Below are 22,100 nucleotides of genomic sequence, written 5' to 3'. Positions count from 1 at the left end.
CTAAAACTTAAGGCGATCTGTGCGCGGAATATGATTTAGTTAATGTTTTTGTGAGGAGACACTAAAAATTATCAGTTACATATTTCCATATTCCTCTGCAAATATGTAGCTAACATTTAATTTTCCAATATAGGCTGGACGCACCTTAAGAGTTTCTAATTATTTTTGTACTCGTCAGTTATTCAATCGTTTATATCGTCGCTCACTTATTTTTAAGCTAGTAGAGTAATTACAGTAAAGCGTGTGAAAATGAATTCTATTTCGTTTCAGTTTCACGTTTCTACATTTTCTGCGCTGCTATATTTAGCTATTATGGCGGACATCGACTATGGAGCGCTGCCATTGGCATTTTTTGCGATCAGTATTTAAAATAAAGGACACGAGTTGTGCAGCTGATTTTGATCTTAATAATTGTTTGTCGATTAAATACATAGTTGAGAGTAAGACGTATAATTCTCCATATTAGTTATCCCAGTTCTGGTCGTATCCCAGTTCTGGTCGCAACACTTCTAGCAATTCTAGGGTGCCAACCCCAGTTCGCCAGCTGACGAGCCCTATTGTAAGTATTTCAGATGCCACCGTGCATGCAGTACGATATGCCATGAAATATTTATTTGGTGCGCAGAAGCCAATATTCAATGTACTTTTCGTGCAGACCCGTGAAGGTCCGGGTTAGAATATTGGCCTTCAGTAACCCATGCTTGTCGTAAGAGGCGACTAGCGGGATCGGGTGGTCAGGCTCGCTGCCTTGGTTGAAACATGTCATCGGTTCCCAATTGCGCAGATCGATGCTCACGTTGTTGATCACTGGATTGTCTGGTCCCGACTCGATTATTTACAGACCACCGCCATATAGTTAGAATATAGATTCCCTACAAGGGAAGGGAGGTAACTCTGCGTAATCTGCCTGACTACAGTAAAACTAAGGCACCGTTCATAATTTATGGCTAGGGGTGGTGGTGGACCCCCTTGCATGTCATGTACAAAATCAATGACCCCCCTCCCCTTTCCATAATTTCTAAGCATAATTTTAAACATAAGTTTATGTACAAAATTGCTGACCCCGCCCCTAGTACGTGTGTACAAAATTGCTGCCCCCAACTCCCCAGAATAAAATGGTGACAAACCCCCACCCCTTAAATTAAAATCATCACCCCCACTAACCATAAATTATGAACAGTCCCTAAACTCACTCACTCGCTTTTCATGCCAAATTAATAAAACATTCAACTCTAATCCTTTGGGCTCGCAGGGTCTTGAAGTGTTTTTTTGTTAATCTCCCAGCTAGTACATCCATCTTGTTTGTTTATTGTTTAACGCCGCACTCCAGCTACATAGGTCAAAGACATGAACAACATTCCATGTGATCAGATAATAATACCAATTCTGTTTTCCAGCTGAAATCTGTGTTGTTTAAACAGCTAAATATTTACCTGCACTGGGTACAAATTGGTATAAATATGTTGCACTCTGCAGTTTCAGCTTGCACTAGTGCAGGTTGTATACTGTTCCCAACAGTAACTTTCCTTGATGGTAAGGTGCGTTGGTTTCAGCTGGAAAACAGAATTGGTGAGGAACTGGCTTTGAGTACCGACTCTAATTCTAAACTCAGCACTCAGCAAACTTCCAGCTGTGTGGCACCGGTCTGTAAATAATCGAGTCTGGACAAGAAAATCCTGTGATCTACTCAATTGGTATACGATGACATGTGTCAACAAAGTCAGCGAGCCTGACCACCCGGTCCCGTTAATCACCTCTTATGACAAGTATATGTTGCTGAAGACCAATTCTAACCCGGATCTTCATGGGTATGTCGACACTCAAATGACTCAAAGAGTTCTTGAACTTGTTTGTCGGATGCCAACAGGGGATGGGTTTGTACCCTCTACCCCGAACCGAGCTATGTTGGCAAGGTCAGATGATTACACCTTGCAATAATGAGTGGAGAATAATGTTCATGTTAATTAACATCATCACTGATGGATCCCGTATCCTACTCCCCGAATTGGTTCAGACACTGAACCTCACAAATGTATCCTTTCGGTTTCCAGGTAGCTACCATTGTTTTAAAAAGCCCGGGCTTACACATGATTTTTGCTGAAGATCAGCATGAAAGTTGGGCAAGCACTCAATACTATCTAAATATAAAGCTTTGTAACCTATTGGGCTTACACGAACAAAATGGCTTGCTACGCGTCTGGTAGACTAATGCTTAGTCTCTGAATATATATAATTTTGATAGTAACAAACTAGCGCATTTAAATTGAAAAGGAGCCCCAGGGAGACCAGAGATTCAGAACCTGAGGAAATCTAGACTTGCTATATTTAGGGCTTTAGCACTGCAGAGAGGGCTTGGCAGTAGGGAAAATAATGTGGTTCAGGGACTGTGAGACAGACTACGCGTCTGGTTTCTTGTTTGGCACCGTATTCCATGATTGTGGTCTAAAAATGATTATAAAACGTGAAATGGACAGACGGTCGTCTGCTCCCGTGAACACGGCAGAACCTGCTATCCGGAGTAGGATGTCGATAGCTACCAAATCCGCTGTCTTCCCTTGCCTCTAACGTCTATTCCTAATCAACTTATTTCAATAAAGGGTCAACACAACAACAAAAAACAACATAAATTCTACCCCAGCTTGACACCAAGTCTCTAATCGAATACTAAGCACGTGGAAATAGATCAAAGAGAAAACTGAAACGTAATAGAATACGTAACAAGCAATAAATAATGCTGACGTCTTGAACATTAGCTAAAATATTATATAGTAAAAATATGTAACAAAGGACTGAACGCATTAAAACCAAGGTGTTATCTTTCGAGACGACTTAACAGCCAATTAACACCACCACGCCAAGCACATGTGACACGTAACAAAATATACACCGAGGGTGTTTTATCCTATGGGTTGAAATTTGCAAGGGCTTTTTGTCCAGGGGGCATTTAGCCTAGGGATTTTTTGTCCGAGGGCTTTTTATCCCAGTGGGCCTATTGTCTGCCCACCGTAACAACATGTCGTCTGCCTTACAATATGGAGCTGACATCTTGTCTTGTTTATGACGTTCGTATTGAGTCCGGAAGATTATGCAATGGATATGGTTTTAAGGATTTGATCAACAGACACCTTAGTTTTTTCTAAAGAAGTCTAGTGTCATGGTTAATTCAATCACTCTGCACTTCCGACACACCAAGAAATTACGAAACAAATGTTTACATATTGTATTGATTATTACTAAACGTTGTTGTCCTTTAAATAAACAAAGAAAGCCTTCTCTCAACCAAATTAAGTAATAAAAAATAAAGATGATAACAGGTATAACTCCACATCTTCGTCTGTTCAGTTTGTAAGTCGTAATGTAATAGCATTGGGAAGTTAGGTCATTCGCCTGACAAAATGTAGCAATGTAGGCACGACATTCACTCTCCATTTGTTCTAAAGAAAAACTGGATCAGTACAGTTACTACTGACTAGATGTTATAAACGTACTATAAGAAAAGTACTGTCGGAAATAGAAAAAAACTATTTTTAGGCTGTTACTCTGTATCCCTAAAATTGACACAATTGCAAATAGCATATGTCGAAATAACCCACTTCGGGGGGATGCGTAATACGATATCCAGAAAAGCATGTTTACTCGTAAAATCGGACAAAACTTAGAAAAAATACGAATAGCTGCTGAAAACAATAGATCAGACTATAGATGGCAATTAGGTCGCTCAGCCAGGTATTACGACGGACCGTCGACTCACCTGGCATGAAATGCACGTGCTGCCTACAGGCACAAGGGGTCATCTCAAAGATATTTTGTGCTTTTTCATGTGTGTTGACTATGTCTCATCTACTGATTAACATCTTACGTGTCTTTCTTCATAAAGTTTATGTTGAGATATGTAAGAGAGTATGATACCCCAAAACCATAGAAACGCATCGTAGTATATAGGTGGCATGACCACCCGAAGATCGACAGGACTGGATATAATTTGTAAATTGTTGTGACGTGCCGTGTACCTCCCCAGTATAATTGCCCTAAAGGATTATCTTATCTTAGCTGATATCTCTATCCCCAAGCCCGACCCCAGGTTTTGCTTTTGAGGCGACCCCCTCCTATCTGTTTCTTTTTATAGTGACAGTGAGACTGCATGGTAGCTACATCCTTAATAGTTTCGGCATACAAGTTATTATTTTTTACATCAGCTATCGTTTATAATGAATCTACGTCTAATTTCAAATTGGGCATTTAAAAAGTGTCCTTTGTAATACAATATCGTCGCACACTAATTTGCATAAAGCCATGGTCTGTTCCAAATAAGTCTTTTTGGACTTAGAAAAAACCCGCATTGCTCATTTCTGCACTAATTTCCCCTCAGTCAAGACCTTTTTCACCGTTTCCTATATCTCTACCACTGAGACTGTAGTTAGGTTCCGAACTTAGTTTAACAGATATTTCACACTTTCACATATCAACTACATACATTGTAGAGATAAATGAGAAAATACAATTTTTTTCTATTTCCGACAGTACTATATACTACTCCAAAGGAGGTTATGCCACACACTTTTTTTGAAATCTCTCAAGCTATTGCAACACACAACCTTCCAATTATGGCTGTTCTACTTCAAGTTGTATATCATGCAAAAGTATCTATATACACTAATATATTTCTATAGGTAAATAAAAACACATTCAGAAATTCATATTAATCAGAATTTATTGTCTTCATAAACAACACAAAACTCTCACAGTTCCAATATGGAAAAAACATATGGGATGGCATTGGGAAGTCAACAACTGACATTCTCACGACAATATTTTGTAACTGTAAAAAACTTCATTTCAGTTCCACGCTATCTGAATTCTCAGAGTTTATATCATTGGAGTGAAGTCCATGCATTATAACATGTGATTTAAATGTCATATTCAAGTGAACACTCATTGCGAGTGGTACCAGACAGTTTAATAGGTATACATGGTTCAAATCTGCAGGTCCAGAATTGTGATTTTCAAGAAACTGAATTTATTGAATTTCAGGATAATCTGATGAATTTTCCAGAAAACAAATTCTATGATATCATCTTCAGATTCAAGTAAAAACTGGAAGTAAGTCAATTATACTTTCAACATATACACTGAACAAAAAAAAGTTAGTGATCATGAATATTTTCAGGTATTTTCTGGTAAAATCAGACTGATCACATTCATAAAATTTCTCCCAAAATATTCATGATCGCTAACGCACTAAGTTCAGGTCATAGTTTCGAATGCTTTCATAGGTACAATAAATACAAAAAAACAAACATTGTAGAATGCATTGTCACACTGAAAGAGCCCGCAGTGTTACAGTTGTATTAAATGGCTACTCACTTAACATGCTGCAATATGTACTGGTAAATGTAAGGCATTAACAGTAAGGCAACGGGACTGAAATTTTATGGATGAAATGTAATGAGAAATAAACAGACCAACACAGCTATAACAGTATCACAGATAGCCTAGAATGGTTAGAACATGATAAATATATAAACATGTATATATCACAATTCTGTGAAACATTCACCATAATGTACATCCACATAAAAAGGTTTATTGCTACAAAAATACTTGAATAATCTGTCAATAAAATCAACTCAAAACAATGCTGGCTTCATCAGTCTTAACACAGACCCAAACATCTTTGGAAAGTAATCTTGGAAGGAGATTATATATAAACGTTGCTTCAACAAAATGCCATATATTCCTTTTGTTTGACAAATTCTTGAAAATACTACCAATAACACTCTGATGAAATTTAGAAAAATAACTGAGTTTTACTCTCAAAATAACATTGAACTTCATATCGAAAACAAAGTGCAATTGGGGCATTATTAAATATACATGATATAAAAGATCAGAGACCAAAAATAATATTAATTTAAAAGTTATTGTCCAGACAAAAAAATTTGTCATAGTTGCCTGTGAATATTAATGAATTTGTGGAAGATAGTTCTTTATAAAATCAATGTCCATTAGAGTGGCATTCCTCCAGTAAAGCCTGTTGGTTCATCTTAAAAACACAATGATTTTAATACTGGACGGATGTGAGGATGAACAAACATGAAGACAAGTAAGTTTCAACCTATTAAATGCAGATACCCTATATCCATTTCCCAGCTGAATTATAAATAAATGACTGTTTTCCGACTGTCAGGGGCCGATAGTGAGCTGCAAAACAAAAGAAAATACTCAAGAAGAGAAGATGCAAAATGCTATTGGAAGCTGAAATTTTTAAATGATTCCAAATGAAAATAAGAATACTTGAAGAGTTGTCTCCCTTAGAATTGAAACTATTTGCATTTGAACTTGTTTTTAAAAAAACCCAACCAATCACATGACTACAAATGTTTTGGCTAATAAATTTCAAGCTCTTCAAGAAAATGACTATCTGTCCCAGTAAAATTATTTTGAAAATCGAGAGCCTCTTCACTTTACTACTGTCAATTTCACCTACACAACAAAGGAAATGATGTAAAATAGCAAATCAGTTTGATGAAAAAATAACGTTTTCGTTGTCTTATGAAACACAATTAGGTGAGATTAACAATTCTATGGATGACATTAATTTATAAAGTTTCAACAATTGGAAATCTAATGATGGGGTGATGAAACATTTTATATATTTCCCAAATTGAAGGCTTACACAGTCATCAGTGACTACAATAAGTGCAATAGTGAGTGAGTGAATATGGTTTTACGCCGCTTTTAGCAATATTCCAGCAATATCACAACGGGGACACCAGAAATGGGTTTCACACATTGTACCTGTGTGGGGAATCGAACCTGGACCTTAGTGTAACGAGCAAACACTTTAACCACTTGGCTACCCCACCGTCAGTAAGTATAAGAAACCAAAGGAAGAACAATAAGACTACATTACCTGGTCCTGGCAAGTCCACTGTTAACATGTTGGCGTCTCCTGCCCACCGATTGGATGCGGAGACAAATGCTGAAGTGGACATGTAGTGTTTAGGGGGTCCCTCGTAGTCCACCATCTCATAGCTGCCTGGTCCAGGGGAGGGCGGGGCAGGGGGTAGGGGCATTGCTGGGGCTGAGATACACAAATAATGCTTCTTCCTGCAAATATCACATGAAAAATTATGATTAATTTCACATAAAAGTCTAGGTGGATATTTCTCAAGTATGAAATGAAACTTGTGTCAAATTTTGATTAAACACTGCTTTAATTAACCAAAGTCTCACCAAATATATTTGAAACACCATCGAAGTATAACAATACTGTGAAGACTGGGACACAAACACCAGGTCCTTGTTAACTACATCATGTCACATGTGGTCAAGGGGAGATAATCCAAATATTTTTCCTTTCCACTTGTAACCTCACATAACTTACGGAAAAAGTTGTTTGTTGATCTGTTCTCGGTCTCCTGATGAAAAATATGCACCTGGTCCAGGAACCTGTCAATAGACAACTCAATAATCTTTCCAAAGGACAATGTATGAACAGCCAACAATTAAGGAAACAGATACTTAGGACAGTATTTACAACAGATGCTGTAAATACTATTCGAATATTCAAAGCAAGAAAAACAAACATGAAAATACATAATGAGACAATAATTCTTTAGCACATATACAAAATGTACTTTATAGCTGAACACACTGCAAAAGCAAATGATGTACAGAGATCAGTTTTTGTACAATAACCATGCTACTCTTAGTATCTCACAAATGTTACTATTCAAGAACTCCTGGTCATTTTTCCATTTTAAGTACATAAACACTGAAACACAGAGAATAAATTTGCTAAAGCAAACAAAATTAAATCTGATTGTTTTGATATGCTCCCCTCTCATTTTTCAGTATTATCAGCAAAACTATATGATTTGGCTTCAATAAACATCAGCTTACAGCGGGAGGATCTGCTTGCATTTGTCTCATCGTCCTGGAGCGGAAACTGGACACCGGGGCCTTCGGAGATCCATGGAGCAGGTCATCTTTCACTTGGTACTGCCCTGAGTGGAAGATCAACAGGTTCAGACCAAATATCAATCACAACAAAAGTATACCTGAATATATACATTCAACATTACTGACATTCCATGTGTGATCACATTTCTATATTAACTTGAGTCTTGTGTAATGTACTATAACGTCTTTGAGTTTCCAAACACAAAGACCTTTCAGATATATACCATGGATGAACAACCACCGCCTCACCTCATTGGCACCTGCTACAAAGATTGTCCAGGGTAGGGCCGTGATTAGTATTATTTACCTGACCCCAAAATAGCTGACCCTGACCAGGTACCTGATGTAGGTGTCAAGAGTTTTGTACAAATACTGGGGATTCTTTTACCAAAGCCATAGACCCTGTTCCACAAAGCCATCTTAGTGTTAAGATGATCGTAACTCCTATACCTTACCTTACGACAGTCGTAACGCTAAGATTGCTTTGTGAAATTGGGCACTGGTAAAAACTATTTAGCTGAACATAAAAAGATTTGGTCTAGCATACACTGAAGCTGACTGGAACTTAATCTTTACTCAAACAAATACAAGTCAGATGGAAAGTATGCATGAAAGTCAGTAAAACTGCAAACATCAGCATCCTGTAGTGTATTCATCAGGTTTTATTGTCACTATCATCAAATTGGGCCTGGATTGCCTGGTTCAGACTTGATTATGACCGCGGTCATTGCTGTCATTACTTTCATTAAACAATAACCCATGAAGATCCAGGTTAGAATTGGTCTTCAGCAACCCATCCTTGTCGTAAGAGGCAACTAACAGGATCGGGTGGTCAGACTCAATCATTTACAGACCGCCGCCATATAACTGTCTGCAGGTCCAGACAGTGTTACCCATGTCCTGCTCATCACCTCCTGATCCAGGTGCTACTCATGACCCTCCCGACCCAGGTGCTACTCATGACCCTCCCGACCCAGGTCCTACTCATGACCCTCCCGACCCAGGTGCTACTCATGACCCTCCCCCAGGTGCTACCCTACTCATGACCCTCCCACTCCAGGTCCTACTCATGACCCTCCTGATCCAGGTGCTACTCATGACCCTCCCATCCAGACCATGACCCTCCCGATCCAGGTCTACTCATGCCCTCCCGACCCAGGTCCTACTCACCCTCCTGATCCAGGTCCTACTACTCATGACCCTCCTGATCCAGGTGCTACTCATGACCCTCATGACCCTCCCATCCTAGGGTCCTGCTCATGACCTCATGATCCAGGTCCTACTCATGACCCTCCCGACCTAGGTCCTGCTCATAACCTCCTGATCCAGGTCCTACTCCTGACACTCCCGACCCAGGTGCATGACCCTCCTGATCCAGGTGCTACTCATGACCCTCCCAACCTAGGTCCTACTCATGACCTTCCTGATCCAGGTGCTACTCATGACCCTCCCAACCTAGGTCCTACTCATGACCCTCCTGATCCAGGTCCTACTCAGGACCCTCACAACCCAGATAGAGAAAGAGATGCCTCACCTTCCTTCTCAACACAAAAGGTTTTCAAAGTGCTGGCATTTTAAATAAAAACCTTTTTAAAACCGGTCTTATTATACACTTTTCATGAATAATACTCCACAGTTACCTTCCTTTATAAAGTAACCAAATGAGAGACACTGGACTAAGCCAATTCAATGTTAGATAACTCACATGGTGCAGGCAGTGCTGCTGCTTCCTTCGTGTTCAAGATATCTCTCTTGGACTGAGACTTGAATGCTGAGTCGGCACTAACATTGTTCACCTTGCCAGGATTGTATTTCAACACCTGCAACAACAGTTTAGAGGCAAAACTAGAAATCAGTAGAGATCATGGGTTTGTCTGTATGGAACAATCAGTAATTATAAGTACACTGTACCTGCTGAATATCATCATCATTACAGGTTTAATAATGATATTATATGTATATACAACATACACACACACACTTTCACATAACACAAGGGAAATATTTACAATAACATGAGGAAAACACATAGCTCACAGAGCATGGCTTTATACCACTTTCAGCAATATTCAAACAACTAACTTGCCAGGGAATATCAAAAACGGCTTAATGCATTGTACCAAGGTGGGAAATCTAATCAAGGTTTCCAGCATAGCATGCCAACTGATTAACCAAAAGACTACCAGCCTCCCTGTCTAAATTGTCTGATACAAAACAAAACTGAGACACATCTGGCATTAGGAATAGGCATGTGAAATAGACACATGAAATAGGCATCAGAAGAAGGAGCAAGCATCATCAGAAATGGGCACCTGAAATGGGCTTCAGCTTATGAAGCAGATATCATCATTCTCATTTCAAATGAAATACAACCCTGCGTACATACATTATAAGAGTTTGGAGCAGGAATTCCATTCAGCTTGCTGATCTTCTGAGCTATGGGTTTATGGAAAACACTTGACGTGGGAGCTTTGTTGAAGTCTTTCTTGGTGACTAGTGTACTCTGTAAAGCATATAGCCCCGGCCCTGGTGCGCTGGATAGGTGGTACTTCAAGCCTCGCTTAGACTGAAAACATTCACGTAGAAACATAATAACGCTTTTCCATTGTTCCAATGAACAAAAAATAAGAGCATCATCATGATAATTAACCATTATTCTAAAAAAATATTAAGACATGAATATTAAATGCAAAAGTATCATCATAAGTTCACAATGCTTTCCTCACTCAATCACTATGTTAAATCATAATAAGTTCAGAATACTTTCCTCACCCAATCACTAAATTATGTTTCAAACAAAGATATTGGTCCTGTTTACAAGTCGGCATAAATGTGATAACACTGAAGTGTAAAATATATATTTTAAGTTTGTTACCTATGAACATAATGAAATTCAGTGACTATTTCACTAAAATTGTATTATGTGGAATTTTTATGTTGAGTTTTGATTTGTACTAGTTTGAGAGTGTGAACATTCCAACAACTCGCCACCAACACCAATTTCAGAGTTGTCAAACTGTTGTCGAGAAATAGGATTGGTCTCTATTCTCACCAACTTTTGCGTCAAACTTTCGGTGTTGTCAAACTCGAGTTTGTTGTCAAACTCGTGTTTTGACGTGTGACAACATGTGTTTGACGGTGAAAATGCGTTTGACGATAATGAAAATGCGAGTTTGACAACTTTTAAAATTTTAACAACATGTGTTGTCAAACTTCAGTTTGTCGTGTGAAGGCCGCTTAACATGAAAAGTTTTATATGATTTTTGAAATCATATTCTTGGAAGTTCAGTTTCTCATTATTTGGCAAAGATAAATTTCTACATTAAACTGAATATGAGACAGTAAAACTATTAACAAAGTAAGGCATTGCATTACATGAAATTAACCTCATGTGACACATACCATTCCATGGGTACTGAAAGAGACCAAACAAGTCTTTATTATTTCAGCAATATCGGCGCACCCAGATATTACACAACTGCCTACCTTTGAAGCAAATCCTCCTGTTCCTTTCTTAGAGAAGGATGTACTCAAATTATCAACTTTATTGTGTCGAACATAACTTCCTGGACCAGGGGCTTCAGTCTGGAATAAACACCTAAATCTATGAGAAGAGATGTACAACAACATGCTTGAATATGGTTCAAGGATCCTTTGAAAAATAAAATCTTTCAGTAATGTCATGTCATGGAGTGTCAGTTTGATGTGGGGGGAAAGCCTGAAGCAGTGTATGAAATAAGCCCAATACCAAGCCAGACATCAGGGCTGGTAACTTCAAAATGTTACCAGCCCAAAATGGATTCAACCAGACCAGACACCAAGATATGGTGAATTTACTCAGATGTATGGGACATCTAAAAAAAATTTAACGGACCATCAGGCTGACTAGCTGTAAATTTAGACCGCCCGTCAGAAATCTAGCCTGTCTCGGGCGGTCGGACGGGCCTTATTTCATACACTGGCTGAAGTGATGCATATCACACGTGATAATCCTATGGGTATGGGCTGACAACAGTGCTGACAACCTGGAAACAACTAGGGCAATACTGAATGCAAACCCATGACTACAGGTTTCTGGCATACAGCTTAATAGATGACTGGGGCCCGTTGTACAAAACAGCCTTAGTGCTAAGAGTATGTTAAGTCTATGTTAAGGTATGGGAGTTACGGTCACCTTAGCTCTAAGGTTGCTTTGTACAACGGCTCCCTGGACCATAACACTAGATATGATTCACTTGTGTATTCTGTAAAATTAACTGTATCCTTTCATGAATTTAATAATGAATTAAATTCATGAAGGGATATGGTTGCTAGAATCAAATATTTGCAAATATGTTTAAGAGTGTTTTCACTTTGAACTAGTTGTTGTTTATCTAAGTGAGATACACAAGATGGAATATATCCAAGCCTTGCAGTGGCGTAACAGTCATAGGCTAAAAGCCGCATTGTTTGTGATGTATTGTTTTTGTTTGGTTTTATAGAAAATATCATTTAAATGCTTCCACTTAAAGTAATTACATTACATGTTTGTTATTTTAATTAATACATATTTGATGCAAGTTCTACATGTTTACTACCCCTGAAGATCCGGGTTAGAATCGGTCTTCAGTAACCCATGATGTTGTTAGAGGTGACTAACGGGATAGGGTGGTCAGGCTTGCTGACTTGGTCGACACATGGCATTGTATCCCAATTGCGTAGTACGATGCTCAATGAGTCATGATGTTGATCACTAGATTGTCTGGTCCAGACTCAGTTATTTACAGACCACCATCAAATAGCTGGAATATTGCTGAGTGCTGCGATAAACAACAAACCAACCAAAACCAACCTACAGGTTTACACGGACACATTAAACAACACTTGGTTACTAGAATTTAGTCCCTGATCTCCAATAAAGTTTGTTCAAATACAACAAATTTTTGCTGATTTTATCGTTATGATAACCATACTGTGTTTACTATTATGAAAAAAGGTTACATAATTTTCTTTAATTGGTAACAGTTAGATGTAAACTTGGTTAAAAATAAATCATTAAATGAAGTTGAAAACTCAAATATAGATGCTCTAAAAATGCACATACAATTATTGACTGCTTCCAAATAAGAAGTAAATGTAATGATTTTAGCCAGTACAAATATTACAATGCACCAACTCAAGGAATTCTTTTCTTGAACATATACACACAAAGATAGATAACAAAATCTATGCCTAAGGCTGTAACAGTTAAATATCATGCTAATTGAACTCACAATATTGGAATCTGACTGGAATCTCTTGGCCCTGCAGAGGAACCCCTTCTTGTCTGAGTTGTCTGTGACGATTGTCTGGAATTTTGTTGGGATTGAGGCATTTGCTGCAACGATGCCATGACCTAGAAAAAGAATATCATTTATGTAACAAATCAGAACTTATTTTTCAACAGGAAAATTAATATTCACGTGTAATCGCATGCAAATATTATAACAATCATGCAAATATTATAACAATACATTTTTAACAAAGCAATTATATCTTTTTTAAATGAATTCAATGACTGTTCATCCTGGAATCCATGAATAATTGGGAAGTTTAATTCTTAACTATCACACTTAAATGCTGTCGTATCTCATTTGGAAGTCCTAATCACATCACACATGCAGATGCCTGTACATCTTCTGAATCATATTTGAATTGTTTGAAGGAGCCTTAACAAGATACAGCTAATATATATAACTGTTCTGTTATCATCTTGTTGTGCATAAAAACTCAAAGCCTGTGATTTTTGTCAATGACGGTAAAATTGTCAGGAACATAGAGGCAGTGGCCTTGTTTAGCAGTTCAAGTGTTTGTTTGAACGCTAATTACACTTTTTGAAACAATATGTGAAGTCCATCTCAAGAGTCATCTGCCTTGATATTGATGGTATACTGCTAATAGTGTAAGCCGATTCTCAACCATACAGATAGGGATGTTATCTGTAATTGCAGCATGTAATGTGAGCCAGTGCTGAGAAACAGTGCTAATGACCATGTCATAAAATTGGTGTCCTAACACTTCTCTTCATAGAATAAAATGTTTTTAATATTTTACAGTACATACTGTACTTTGCATACTGTAAAGGCAAAGATTTTTAGGATGTCAACATGACTGAGATGTGACTGATACAAAACAAGTGACTCTGGGTTGATTCCAGGGAATAAGGAGGATAATGTACATGTAATGCATTAAATCAATGCCAGCAATACCAAAAAAAGTCATTTACCTTTGTGGATATGCCCTGAAGGATTTCTACTATGAATCCTCCTAACATAATCTTCGTCTATCACTTTGATGCTGTCAGCCATATCTAAACATTCTGCCATGAAACACTTCCTCCCGGAAGTTCCTCCTGGTTAAATAGTTCTATATATATTATAGCATGTTCGTTTTCAGCCATCTCCTAGTTAGCTGAAACATATTGTTCACGAAGTGACACATAATAATATCATGAAATATTTACAAATTGTATACATTTAAGACACTTTAGGTTTTATGCAACCTTTGATCTCGCGTATTAATTGAAGCAGGGTACTACTTCGTTGCTGTGGACCAAAATACACTCTTCCATTCGATAGGGGTGGATATATTATAAGGCATAATATCAGCAGCACAGATTCGAATGATTTTAGCTCTTACAAATGTAAATATCATGTCTATAAATAAATGTCTATACATAAATTGTATAATATAATATCGAATACCAGCGACAATTTGATGAATTGACGATTCACGGGACTAGTAGATTCTGACACCCCTATGGATCATACCACGCACGTCCAATCATTGAATTCGAAGCAAGGCAGATGGTCAGCATATTGTAAAATCACATTCTATTGGCTATAACACACCGGCGCGCGAGTTTATGAACACATTTCCCGGATTTCTTGTCATTGCCTCCAGAAATCCTTGTATAGAGAGTGTGTTTGTATCTTTAGTGAGAAAGTATTTTAGTTTGGTTTTGTAACGTTTTACTTGAAACTTTTAGAATGTTGTCTGCACACCTTCCGAAAACCAACATCGTCATCAAGGACGCTGATATTTCATCGCAGCTCGGCAGAACGAAGATTCACGACGAAAATGAGGTATGTTTACCACTAGAAGTTGATTTGACATTTGGCGCGAAGATGGGCGTCAGTCACAATTTTTGTGCAAATCGAAATATTTCTAAGTTATGATCTGGAAGCAAGTTTTATATGAATGCATTCAGATGATCTAATCCAAATGAAATAACTTGTTCTTTCCACGAAAAAAATGTGTTTCCCAATTTTATTTCGTGTTTGATTTTGAAAAGACGTCTGCTTCTGATGCAAGAAAATATTTGAGAATCATGTTAGATAACCTTTCATAACTGAGTAATCACGCCTTTCAGGCGCCAATGAACGTTTTCGTTGAGAACAGATATATTTTCATAATTTCACAATGTTTGTTAAGACAATATGAACAAAGACTTTTTTGGCGGGAGTGACCGTCGGCAGTCTTGTGTGCAGTGACCCAACCTAACCTAATAATTTTATGCATTTTAGGTTCCTACAAAAGATTCTGTATCATTAAAGAAACCAAAGGTCTTGGGAGTGAGTCAGAAACAGGTTTGTATTTTCATATTTTTTGGTCACTTGTGCAACTGTGAATAATATTTATCGAAACCAGATCTATATTTAGGCTTTCCAATCTGTACTGCAGTAGTTATATATAATATATAAATGAATTTCTTTAGTCCATTTACCTGCAGTTAAAATGAGTCATTCTGTACTTTCAAGACATGGCTTTGTTTCAGGTACAGTTTTGAATCATGCATAACCATTGTTATAATTGGAAGGTCTTATAATGTACTTTGAAAGTTTTCTGATAAAGATCCTGTGGCCTTTCATATACTCATGGAAATGAATAAGGGAACACCTGCAAATGTACAAGTGTTCTTTTATTCTTTTCCAGGTTTCTTCACAAGCTTTGTATTGCATTGTGGGTTAAATTCTGGAAAAGACTTGTACTTTTTCAGGTGTTCCCTAATTCTTTTTTCTTTTTCAGGTGTTCCCTAATTCTTTTTCATGAGTATGTCAAACTTTAGTGCCCACTTTTATGTATAAGGTAGAGACAAGTCGATGAAACTGAATCCATGGTTTGATAGAAACTTTCAAATTGTATAGTGACTGAAGCAGAGCTACAGACAACTTTTTGGGTCATTGAGTTGTGTACTCGCTTGTGTTCATCTCAATTGGGTATCCTAATTTTCCTTTGAGTAAACAAATAAACTGTACTCACAAACTCAATTGGGTATTTTGTCGTTTTCCATTAATTTTAAAAATATGAAAAAGTTTTAATGTTAATGTTTGTTATTTATATTTGATCTGTAATATGAGAAACGATAAGAAAGACTGCAAGTTGTCAAGTTCATGTCCTGAAATAGAACCTCTCAATATACCTCAGTTATTTTATCTATCGACCGGTACGCAAGCTAAGATTTGACATTTTCGTGTGTACGCATGTAAAATCACATTTATCGAGTATTTACAAAAATTTAGCGTACTTGTACGCAATAGACTTAATAGGAATTGAGTTTTCACATAAATATTTGCGTAATTTACGCAGATACGCAGCTTATCTGTACCTCTGGACTGAACATTAGGTTCTAGAAATCTGATCCACCAGTATTACATGTATTGCCTTAGATTTAAAGGAGTAGCAACTAATAATTTTGTCCTTTTTTTTTTCAGAATATTATGCAAACAAATGGAACCACTGAGGTAAGAAATGATCATGCATCCTAAAATTTGAATGGGAAACTTGAAAGTTGAAAAATAGGGTGCAGGCTAAAACAGCACCGCGTCAAAATGGTACCAAAAACCAATTGGCGAAAACGGAACCAATTTTCTCTGGCGAAAACGGAACCACATTATTAAGAAAATATGGACACCAAAACACTAGTTTTTTATTTTTTATTTAACACGATCATTTTATCGCAAACAGAGCAGTCATGAGTTGTTATTTTAATGAAGCTTGTCAACCCATCAAAGACGCCGCTGTTTTCTTTCGAATAATATGCACGAGGCGTGTTCATTAACTAGTGTTTATAAAATGTTTTGATAAGTAACATGTTTATACTTGTAGCCTGTGCATTAAGTACCAAGAATAAACTAATAACTGCATTAAAAACAACAAGTTCTTAATGTTTTGAGAAGAGACAAGTTTATTGTGTCAGCCGATAGATGTGAATGGAAGAGTCAACCATGTCAACAGCTAGTATCCATTTTAAATCATTATCGTTGAGCACTTAGTTATTATACAACGTTGCCAATATTATACATAGGCAACGTAAAGTTTTATTTATACATTTAATTAAGAGCTATTAAAATTTTTATGGTTCCGTTTTCGCCAAGTCATGGTTCCGTTTTCGCCAATTTGATTCCGTTTTGGTGTGGTGCCGTTTTGGCTATAATCCGAAAAATATAGATATGATCGTTTTCAAAACAGTTTCAGTTATGTTTGTTATATGTATAAATAGTTGCCTTTTGCTCATGAATAAATTCTTTTTACAGCCAATCAAAAAAGCACCAACACACAAGAAAAAGTTGAACTTGTTCAAAAAAGAAGATGAACCCCTCCTCCGTGATAATCCCAACCGCTTTGTGATATTCCCCATCAAGTACCACGACATTTGGCAGATGTACAAGAAGGCAGAGGCTTCTTTCTGGACTGCTGAAGAGGTTGATTTGTCCAAGGACCTTGTCCATTGGGAGACGCTCAAGGATGACGAGAGACATTTCATCTCGCATGTTCTAGCTTTCTTCGCTGCAAGTGATGGCATTGTTAATGAGAACTTGGTAAGCCAGTTAACATGTCACTGTTATAAAGTTGGCAGAAATCGCCATTCAAATTTTGCAAAGTCCAATAACCTGTTTCCCAGTTAGTTAATTTGGTTGTAAATGTATTTCAAGTTATTCCGTGAGAATTGATCGGTTTTCCAAGAATTTATTAAAGAAGTTAAGCCACACAAAATATTTCCTGGTTTAGTACAACATAGTGGAGCTTATGTTGCATTGTTCTGGTTTAACATTTTTGCTACTGAATAAAATGGTCTGAAGTGTGAATGAATGCATCTAAATTTCAACAAGTATGTTGACAAGCCTGCATGTTATAAATGTTGTTTTTTCTTTAGGTGGAACGATTCACACAGGAAGTCCAGGTGACAGAAGCCAGGTGTTTCTATGGTTTCCAGATCGCCATGGAGAACATCCACAGTGAAATGTACAGTCTACTCATCGACACCTATATCAAAGATGCAGCTGAAAGGTGAGGTCACCAACATACTTATTACGAATCCAGTCATTCTTGTTGGCATTCTAATAGTGATGTCATTTTCAACAAACTCCAAAGTAGAATTGACAAAAAGAACATATGAAAGAAAGCAATTATAGACTATAACGATTGTACACAAGATGACTTGACCATTATTTCTTATTGTTCTGTATTACTAACAGGCTATCTGTTTGAATTATGTAGGGGTTGAAGTATTTTTAAAACCCCAGTTTTCGAAGAGTCCCTGTGAGTTAATGGATTATGTAATTGTGTTCTTGCAGAGATTTCCTGTTCAATGCCATTGAGACCATGCCATGTGTCAAGAAGAAGGCTGACTGGGCTTTGAGATACATGAATGATGAACTGGCAACGTATGGTGAGAGAGTTGTGGCATTTGCTTCAGTTGAAGGAATCTTCTTCTCTGGATCTTTTGCTGCTATCTTCTGGCTGAAGAAGCGTGGGATCATGCCTGGTCTCACATTCAGCAATGAACTCATCAGCCGTGATGAGGTAAGCTGCTCTCCATGATGGCCAAATTTGTTGTAACACAGTAGGATGGAGGCAATTTTGACAATTTTTAAAAACAGAATGGCCAGTAGAAGCCTTTCAGTAATGTTATGCTTCATATTTTCATCATTTTGCAATAACCATTTTAAGGAATTACTTGGGTTTGAAATATAATTGACGAGCCCATTTGTTATAAAATAAAGAGGGAAAGATTGCAGTTCTTTCAGAAATATTTTTCTCGATAGCAAATCTAATGCAAAGTATTTTTATTATTTAAGGGTCTCCACTGTGATTTTGCCTGCCTGATGTTCCGTCACTTAAACCAAAAGCCTTCCCAAGAAAGAGTCTATGAAATAGTCAAGGACGCAGTTTCAATTGAGCAAGAATTCCTCACACAGGCTTTGCCTGTTAACCTCATCGGCATGAACTGTGATCTCATGAAGCAATACATTGAATTCGTAGCTGACAGACTTCTTGTTGAACTTCAGTGTGAAAAGGTGAGGAATTGCGAATTTATAAAAAAACAAATGACCTCACAGCTTGTGATTTTCAATAAAACCTTTCCTGTACCTCAATCATAATATTGTGTATTCCAAAACAGTTGAACATGACTTAGATTCTTTCATTGTAGTATAGTTAATGTGGCATGACGGATTTACTTAATTATATGAAACATTTATCAGTATACATAGAAAGATAGCATCATGAATTGTTTTATGGAAAAGTTTCAACTGTTACTGCCATGTCATGTGTTGGAATAAATTGATACCATGCTCTTGAAACAATGGATGCATTGGTACTAATATCTGTCATTTCTGGTGTCCCCCTGCCGTGATATTGCTGGAATATTGCAAAAAGCTGTGTAAAACTAAACTCACTAATTTTTGTTCTGGTTTGCAGGTGTACAACTCAGAAAATCCCTTTGACTTTATGGAACACATTTCCCTGGAAGGAAAAACAAACTTTTTCGAAAAGCGAGTTGGAGAGTATCAAAGAATGGGTGTCATGTCTGGAGGATCAACTAACCACGAGTTCACATTGGATGCGGATTTCTGAGCACTGGAATCTCAGATCTGTTCATGAATCAAGACATTGTTCATAATCTCAACATGGAGTGCATCAACGACAAACTGAATTCAGCAAAAGTTTTTTAATATTTTTTATTCATTGATCAGAAAAACATTTTTAATGAGTTTTAATTCAGCAAAAATGTGAAAAAATAACTTATGTTTTTAAACTGCATGTATGTTTTAGTTGTTTTCTTGTATTTAGTACATTTTTTAATGTATATTTGTTAATAAATATTTATAAACATTTTGTACTTTATATTTTTTATATCTTCAGACCATGTATTTACAAAAGTTAGTGCATGTGAAGCCTGGAGTTGTGGAATTAGCACTGTACCATTTTCTCAATTTGGATTTCATCCCGTATCTTAATCAACATATAAAGAATAGGAATGGTTGTGAAAAACACCATGTCTGAAGTGGAAGGTTACTCCACACCCCAACCGTTTCATAACAATACTTAAGTATTTTGAATTGTGTTCAAACAAACAAGGATTGGTGATCTTGAAGCAAGTATACTGTTGGAGCATGGTATCATTGTGGCTTTGTGCTATTAACAGCATCAAACATTCTTGATCAGCTGTTGAACAATGCCATTTATTCCTATGCATAAGGGGGCTGTGGGGTAGCCTGGTGGTTAAAGCGTTCAATCATCACAGCGAAGGCCTGGGTTCAATTCCCCACATGGGCACAATTGGCACATATCTGGTGCCACCCTCTGTGATATTGCTGGAATATTGCTAAAAATGGCATAATACTACTCATTCACTGCATACAAATTTGACTTGTAATTGCTTTAACAATCAATATTGCTTTCATGGTGCAGTAATAGGCACATCCAAACAAGTGGAACATCTTGAACCCTAAACGGTTTAGTCACGTTTTTGAATGCCTTGAAATGTAGTCTTTTTCAGTTCTCAGATTGAAATCGTTTCTCATTTCCAATCATGCCTTATCATTCAATAACTAATTATGGTGTATGATTTAAAAATAGCTATTTGAAGAAGGTTGCATGTTACTGTTACAGTAAGGTTTCGTCATCTCCAGTGTAGCTGTAGACATCTAATCTGTAATCCGACATCCCAATCCATCATGGCCCCTTTCCACAAAGATATCTTGGTGTTAAGATGTTATTACAGAGCTTAGATTGTTGAATAAAGCCCTGATTGCCACTCCTACACAGCATGGGTAGCTGACAACCTGTTCTTCCCCAGAATCCTCATTGATTTGGAAAAGAAAGTTGAGAGAATACACTTATAAGTGTATCATAAAATGGAAATGGCACTTCTCCCTTTTCATGAATGAGTGGGTTGCAATCAGATTAGCCAGAAAACACTGGCAATGGAACCCTGTAATCATATTTGATAATTGCCTACTCAATTTTTTTTGTAGTCTCAAATTTGTGTGGCTTGCAAAATAAAATATACTGTAAGCCATTAAAAACGCAATTGGTATTTGTTGTCCTGAAACTCACAAGTTCTATTGAAGATATTTGCCTGCGATACAGAGGATGTAGGGAATAAAAGGCTGTTATTGTGGCCTATTTCGAGTTCGAGTCCCGGAGCATTCCTCACATGAACTTTGATACTTAAAACTGAACCTTTGACATTTCTTGTAAACACAACCACATTCATGAAACACGTTGTGCACATGTGTTACCTGCACCCAGGCCCTGTAAAAGCACAAGGAATTGTGGAACTCAATCACTTTGAGAAAATGCCACACTTGACACAAGACGAAAGGAATCAGGTTATCGGTATGGTCACCCAAGGTGCTTCAGATGTGATGATTGCCAGGCACTTTAATGTGCATCCATCCACTGTAAGTTGACTCAGACAATGTTTTCGGGCTACCGGAAGTGTTGCTGATCGTCCGCGACCTGGTGCACCACCTGTGATAACAGCTCGACAAAACCGCAATATCCGAGTTTCACACTTGCGAAATCGGTTCCAAACAGCTGATGATGAGGCAAGGAGGACAATTGGGACAAGTCAACGTCATTTCAGCGCCCAAAAGGTGCAAGGACGCCTTGCTGCCTTCAACATCCGGTGTTGTCACCCGTACCGTGGTCCAACCTTATTGCATCGGGACAGACTTGCCAGACAGCAATGGGCAGCAAATGGGGCCAATCTTGGCAACAGGACATGGCCAGATGTCATTTTGTCAGATGAATCCAGGTTTAACTTATCCTTTGCAGATGGACGTCCACAGATTTATCGATGTAAAGGAGAAAGACTTGCGCCAAAC

At 37.6% G+C, this 22,100-nt stretch overlaps 2 protein-coding genes across 4 annotated transcripts; one reads left to right on the top strand and one right to left on the bottom strand.

Annotated features, from left to right (window-relative positions):
- Positions 1–501: 501 nt before the first annotated feature.
- LOC124285857 (ribonucleoside-diphosphate reductase small chain-like) lies at positions 502–20,103 on the top strand. 3 transcript variants are annotated; one of them, XM_046722134.1, is made up of 11 exons: positions 502–559; positions 5,032–5,100; positions 7,858–8,057; positions 14,972–15,068; positions 15,510–15,572; positions 16,698–16,727; positions 17,520–17,804; positions 18,140–18,273; positions 18,561–18,789; positions 19,065–19,283; positions 19,687–20,103. In XM_046722134.1, the coding sequence occupies exons 4-11, from the start codon at positions 14,973–14,975 to the stop codon at positions 19,840–19,842; spliced, it is 1,212 nt and encodes a 403-aa protein (XP_046578090.1). In that variant the 5' UTR covers positions 502–559; positions 5,032–5,100; positions 7,858–8,057; position 14,972; the 3' UTR covers positions 19,843–20,103. The 3 variants fall into 3 exon arrangements, with proteins under 3 accessions (XP_046578090.1, XP_046578088.1, XP_046578087.1); XM_046722132.1 differs by lacking the exons at positions 502–559; positions 5,032–5,100 and having other exon boundaries at positions 7,891–8,001; XM_046722131.1 differs by lacking the exons at positions 502–559; positions 5,032–5,100; positions 7,858–8,057 and having other exon boundaries at positions 14,853–15,068.
- Positions 4,694–14,733, bottom strand: LOC124285858 (O(6)-methylguanine-induced apoptosis 2-like). Its single transcript, XM_046722135.1, has 9 exons — positions 14,210–14,733; positions 13,218–13,339; positions 11,452–11,550; positions 10,352–10,531; positions 9,671–9,785; positions 7,906–8,009; positions 7,388–7,452; positions 6,914–7,110; positions 4,694–6,201 (listed from the first exon to the last, which is right to left on the bottom strand). The coding sequence occupies exons 1-9, from the start codon at positions 14,307–14,309 to the stop codon at positions 6,134–6,136; spliced, it is 1,050 nt and encodes a 349-aa protein (XP_046578091.1). The 5' UTR covers positions 14,310–14,733; the 3' UTR covers positions 4,694–6,133.
- Positions 20,104–22,100: the final 1,997 nt, after the last annotated feature.

This window comes from Haliotis rubra, unplaced genomic scaffold, assembly GCF_003918875.1.
Source record: "Haliotis rubra isolate DU_JTF1 unplaced genomic scaffold, ASM391887v1 Scf37, whole genome shotgun sequence".
Classification (NCBI taxonomy): Eukaryota; Metazoa; Mollusca; class Gastropoda; order Lepetellida; family Haliotidae; genus Haliotis; species Haliotis rubra.
Note: the sequence above shows the minus strand (reverse complement) of the source record. Positions and strands in the feature narration are given on the sequence as shown.

Coding starts and splice junctions, on each gene's coding strand:
- LOC124285858 (XM_046722135.1), bottom strand. CDS start 14,309: ATGGCAGAATGTTTAGATATGGCTGACAGCATCAAAGTGATAGACGAA. Junction 11,551..13,217: donor TCCAGTCAGATTCCAATATT/GTGAGTTCAATT, acceptor TGTTTATTCCAG/ACTGAAGCCCCTGGTCCAGG. Junction 10,532..11,451: donor CAGGAGGATTTGCTTCAAAG/GTAGGCAGTTGT, acceptor GAATGTTTTCAG/TCTAAGCGAGGCTTGAAGTA.
- LOC124285857 (XM_046722134.1), top strand. CDS start 14,973: ATGTTGTCTGCACACCTTCCGAAAACCAACATCGTCATCAAGGACGCT. Junction 15,573..16,697: donor TGGGAGTGAGTCAGAAACAG/GTTTGTATTTTC, acceptor TTTTTTTTTCAG/AATATTATGCAAACAAATGG. Junction 18,274..18,560: donor ATCAAAGATGCAGCTGAAAG/GTGAGGTCACCA, acceptor GTGTTCTTGCAG/AGATTTCCTGTTCAATGCCA.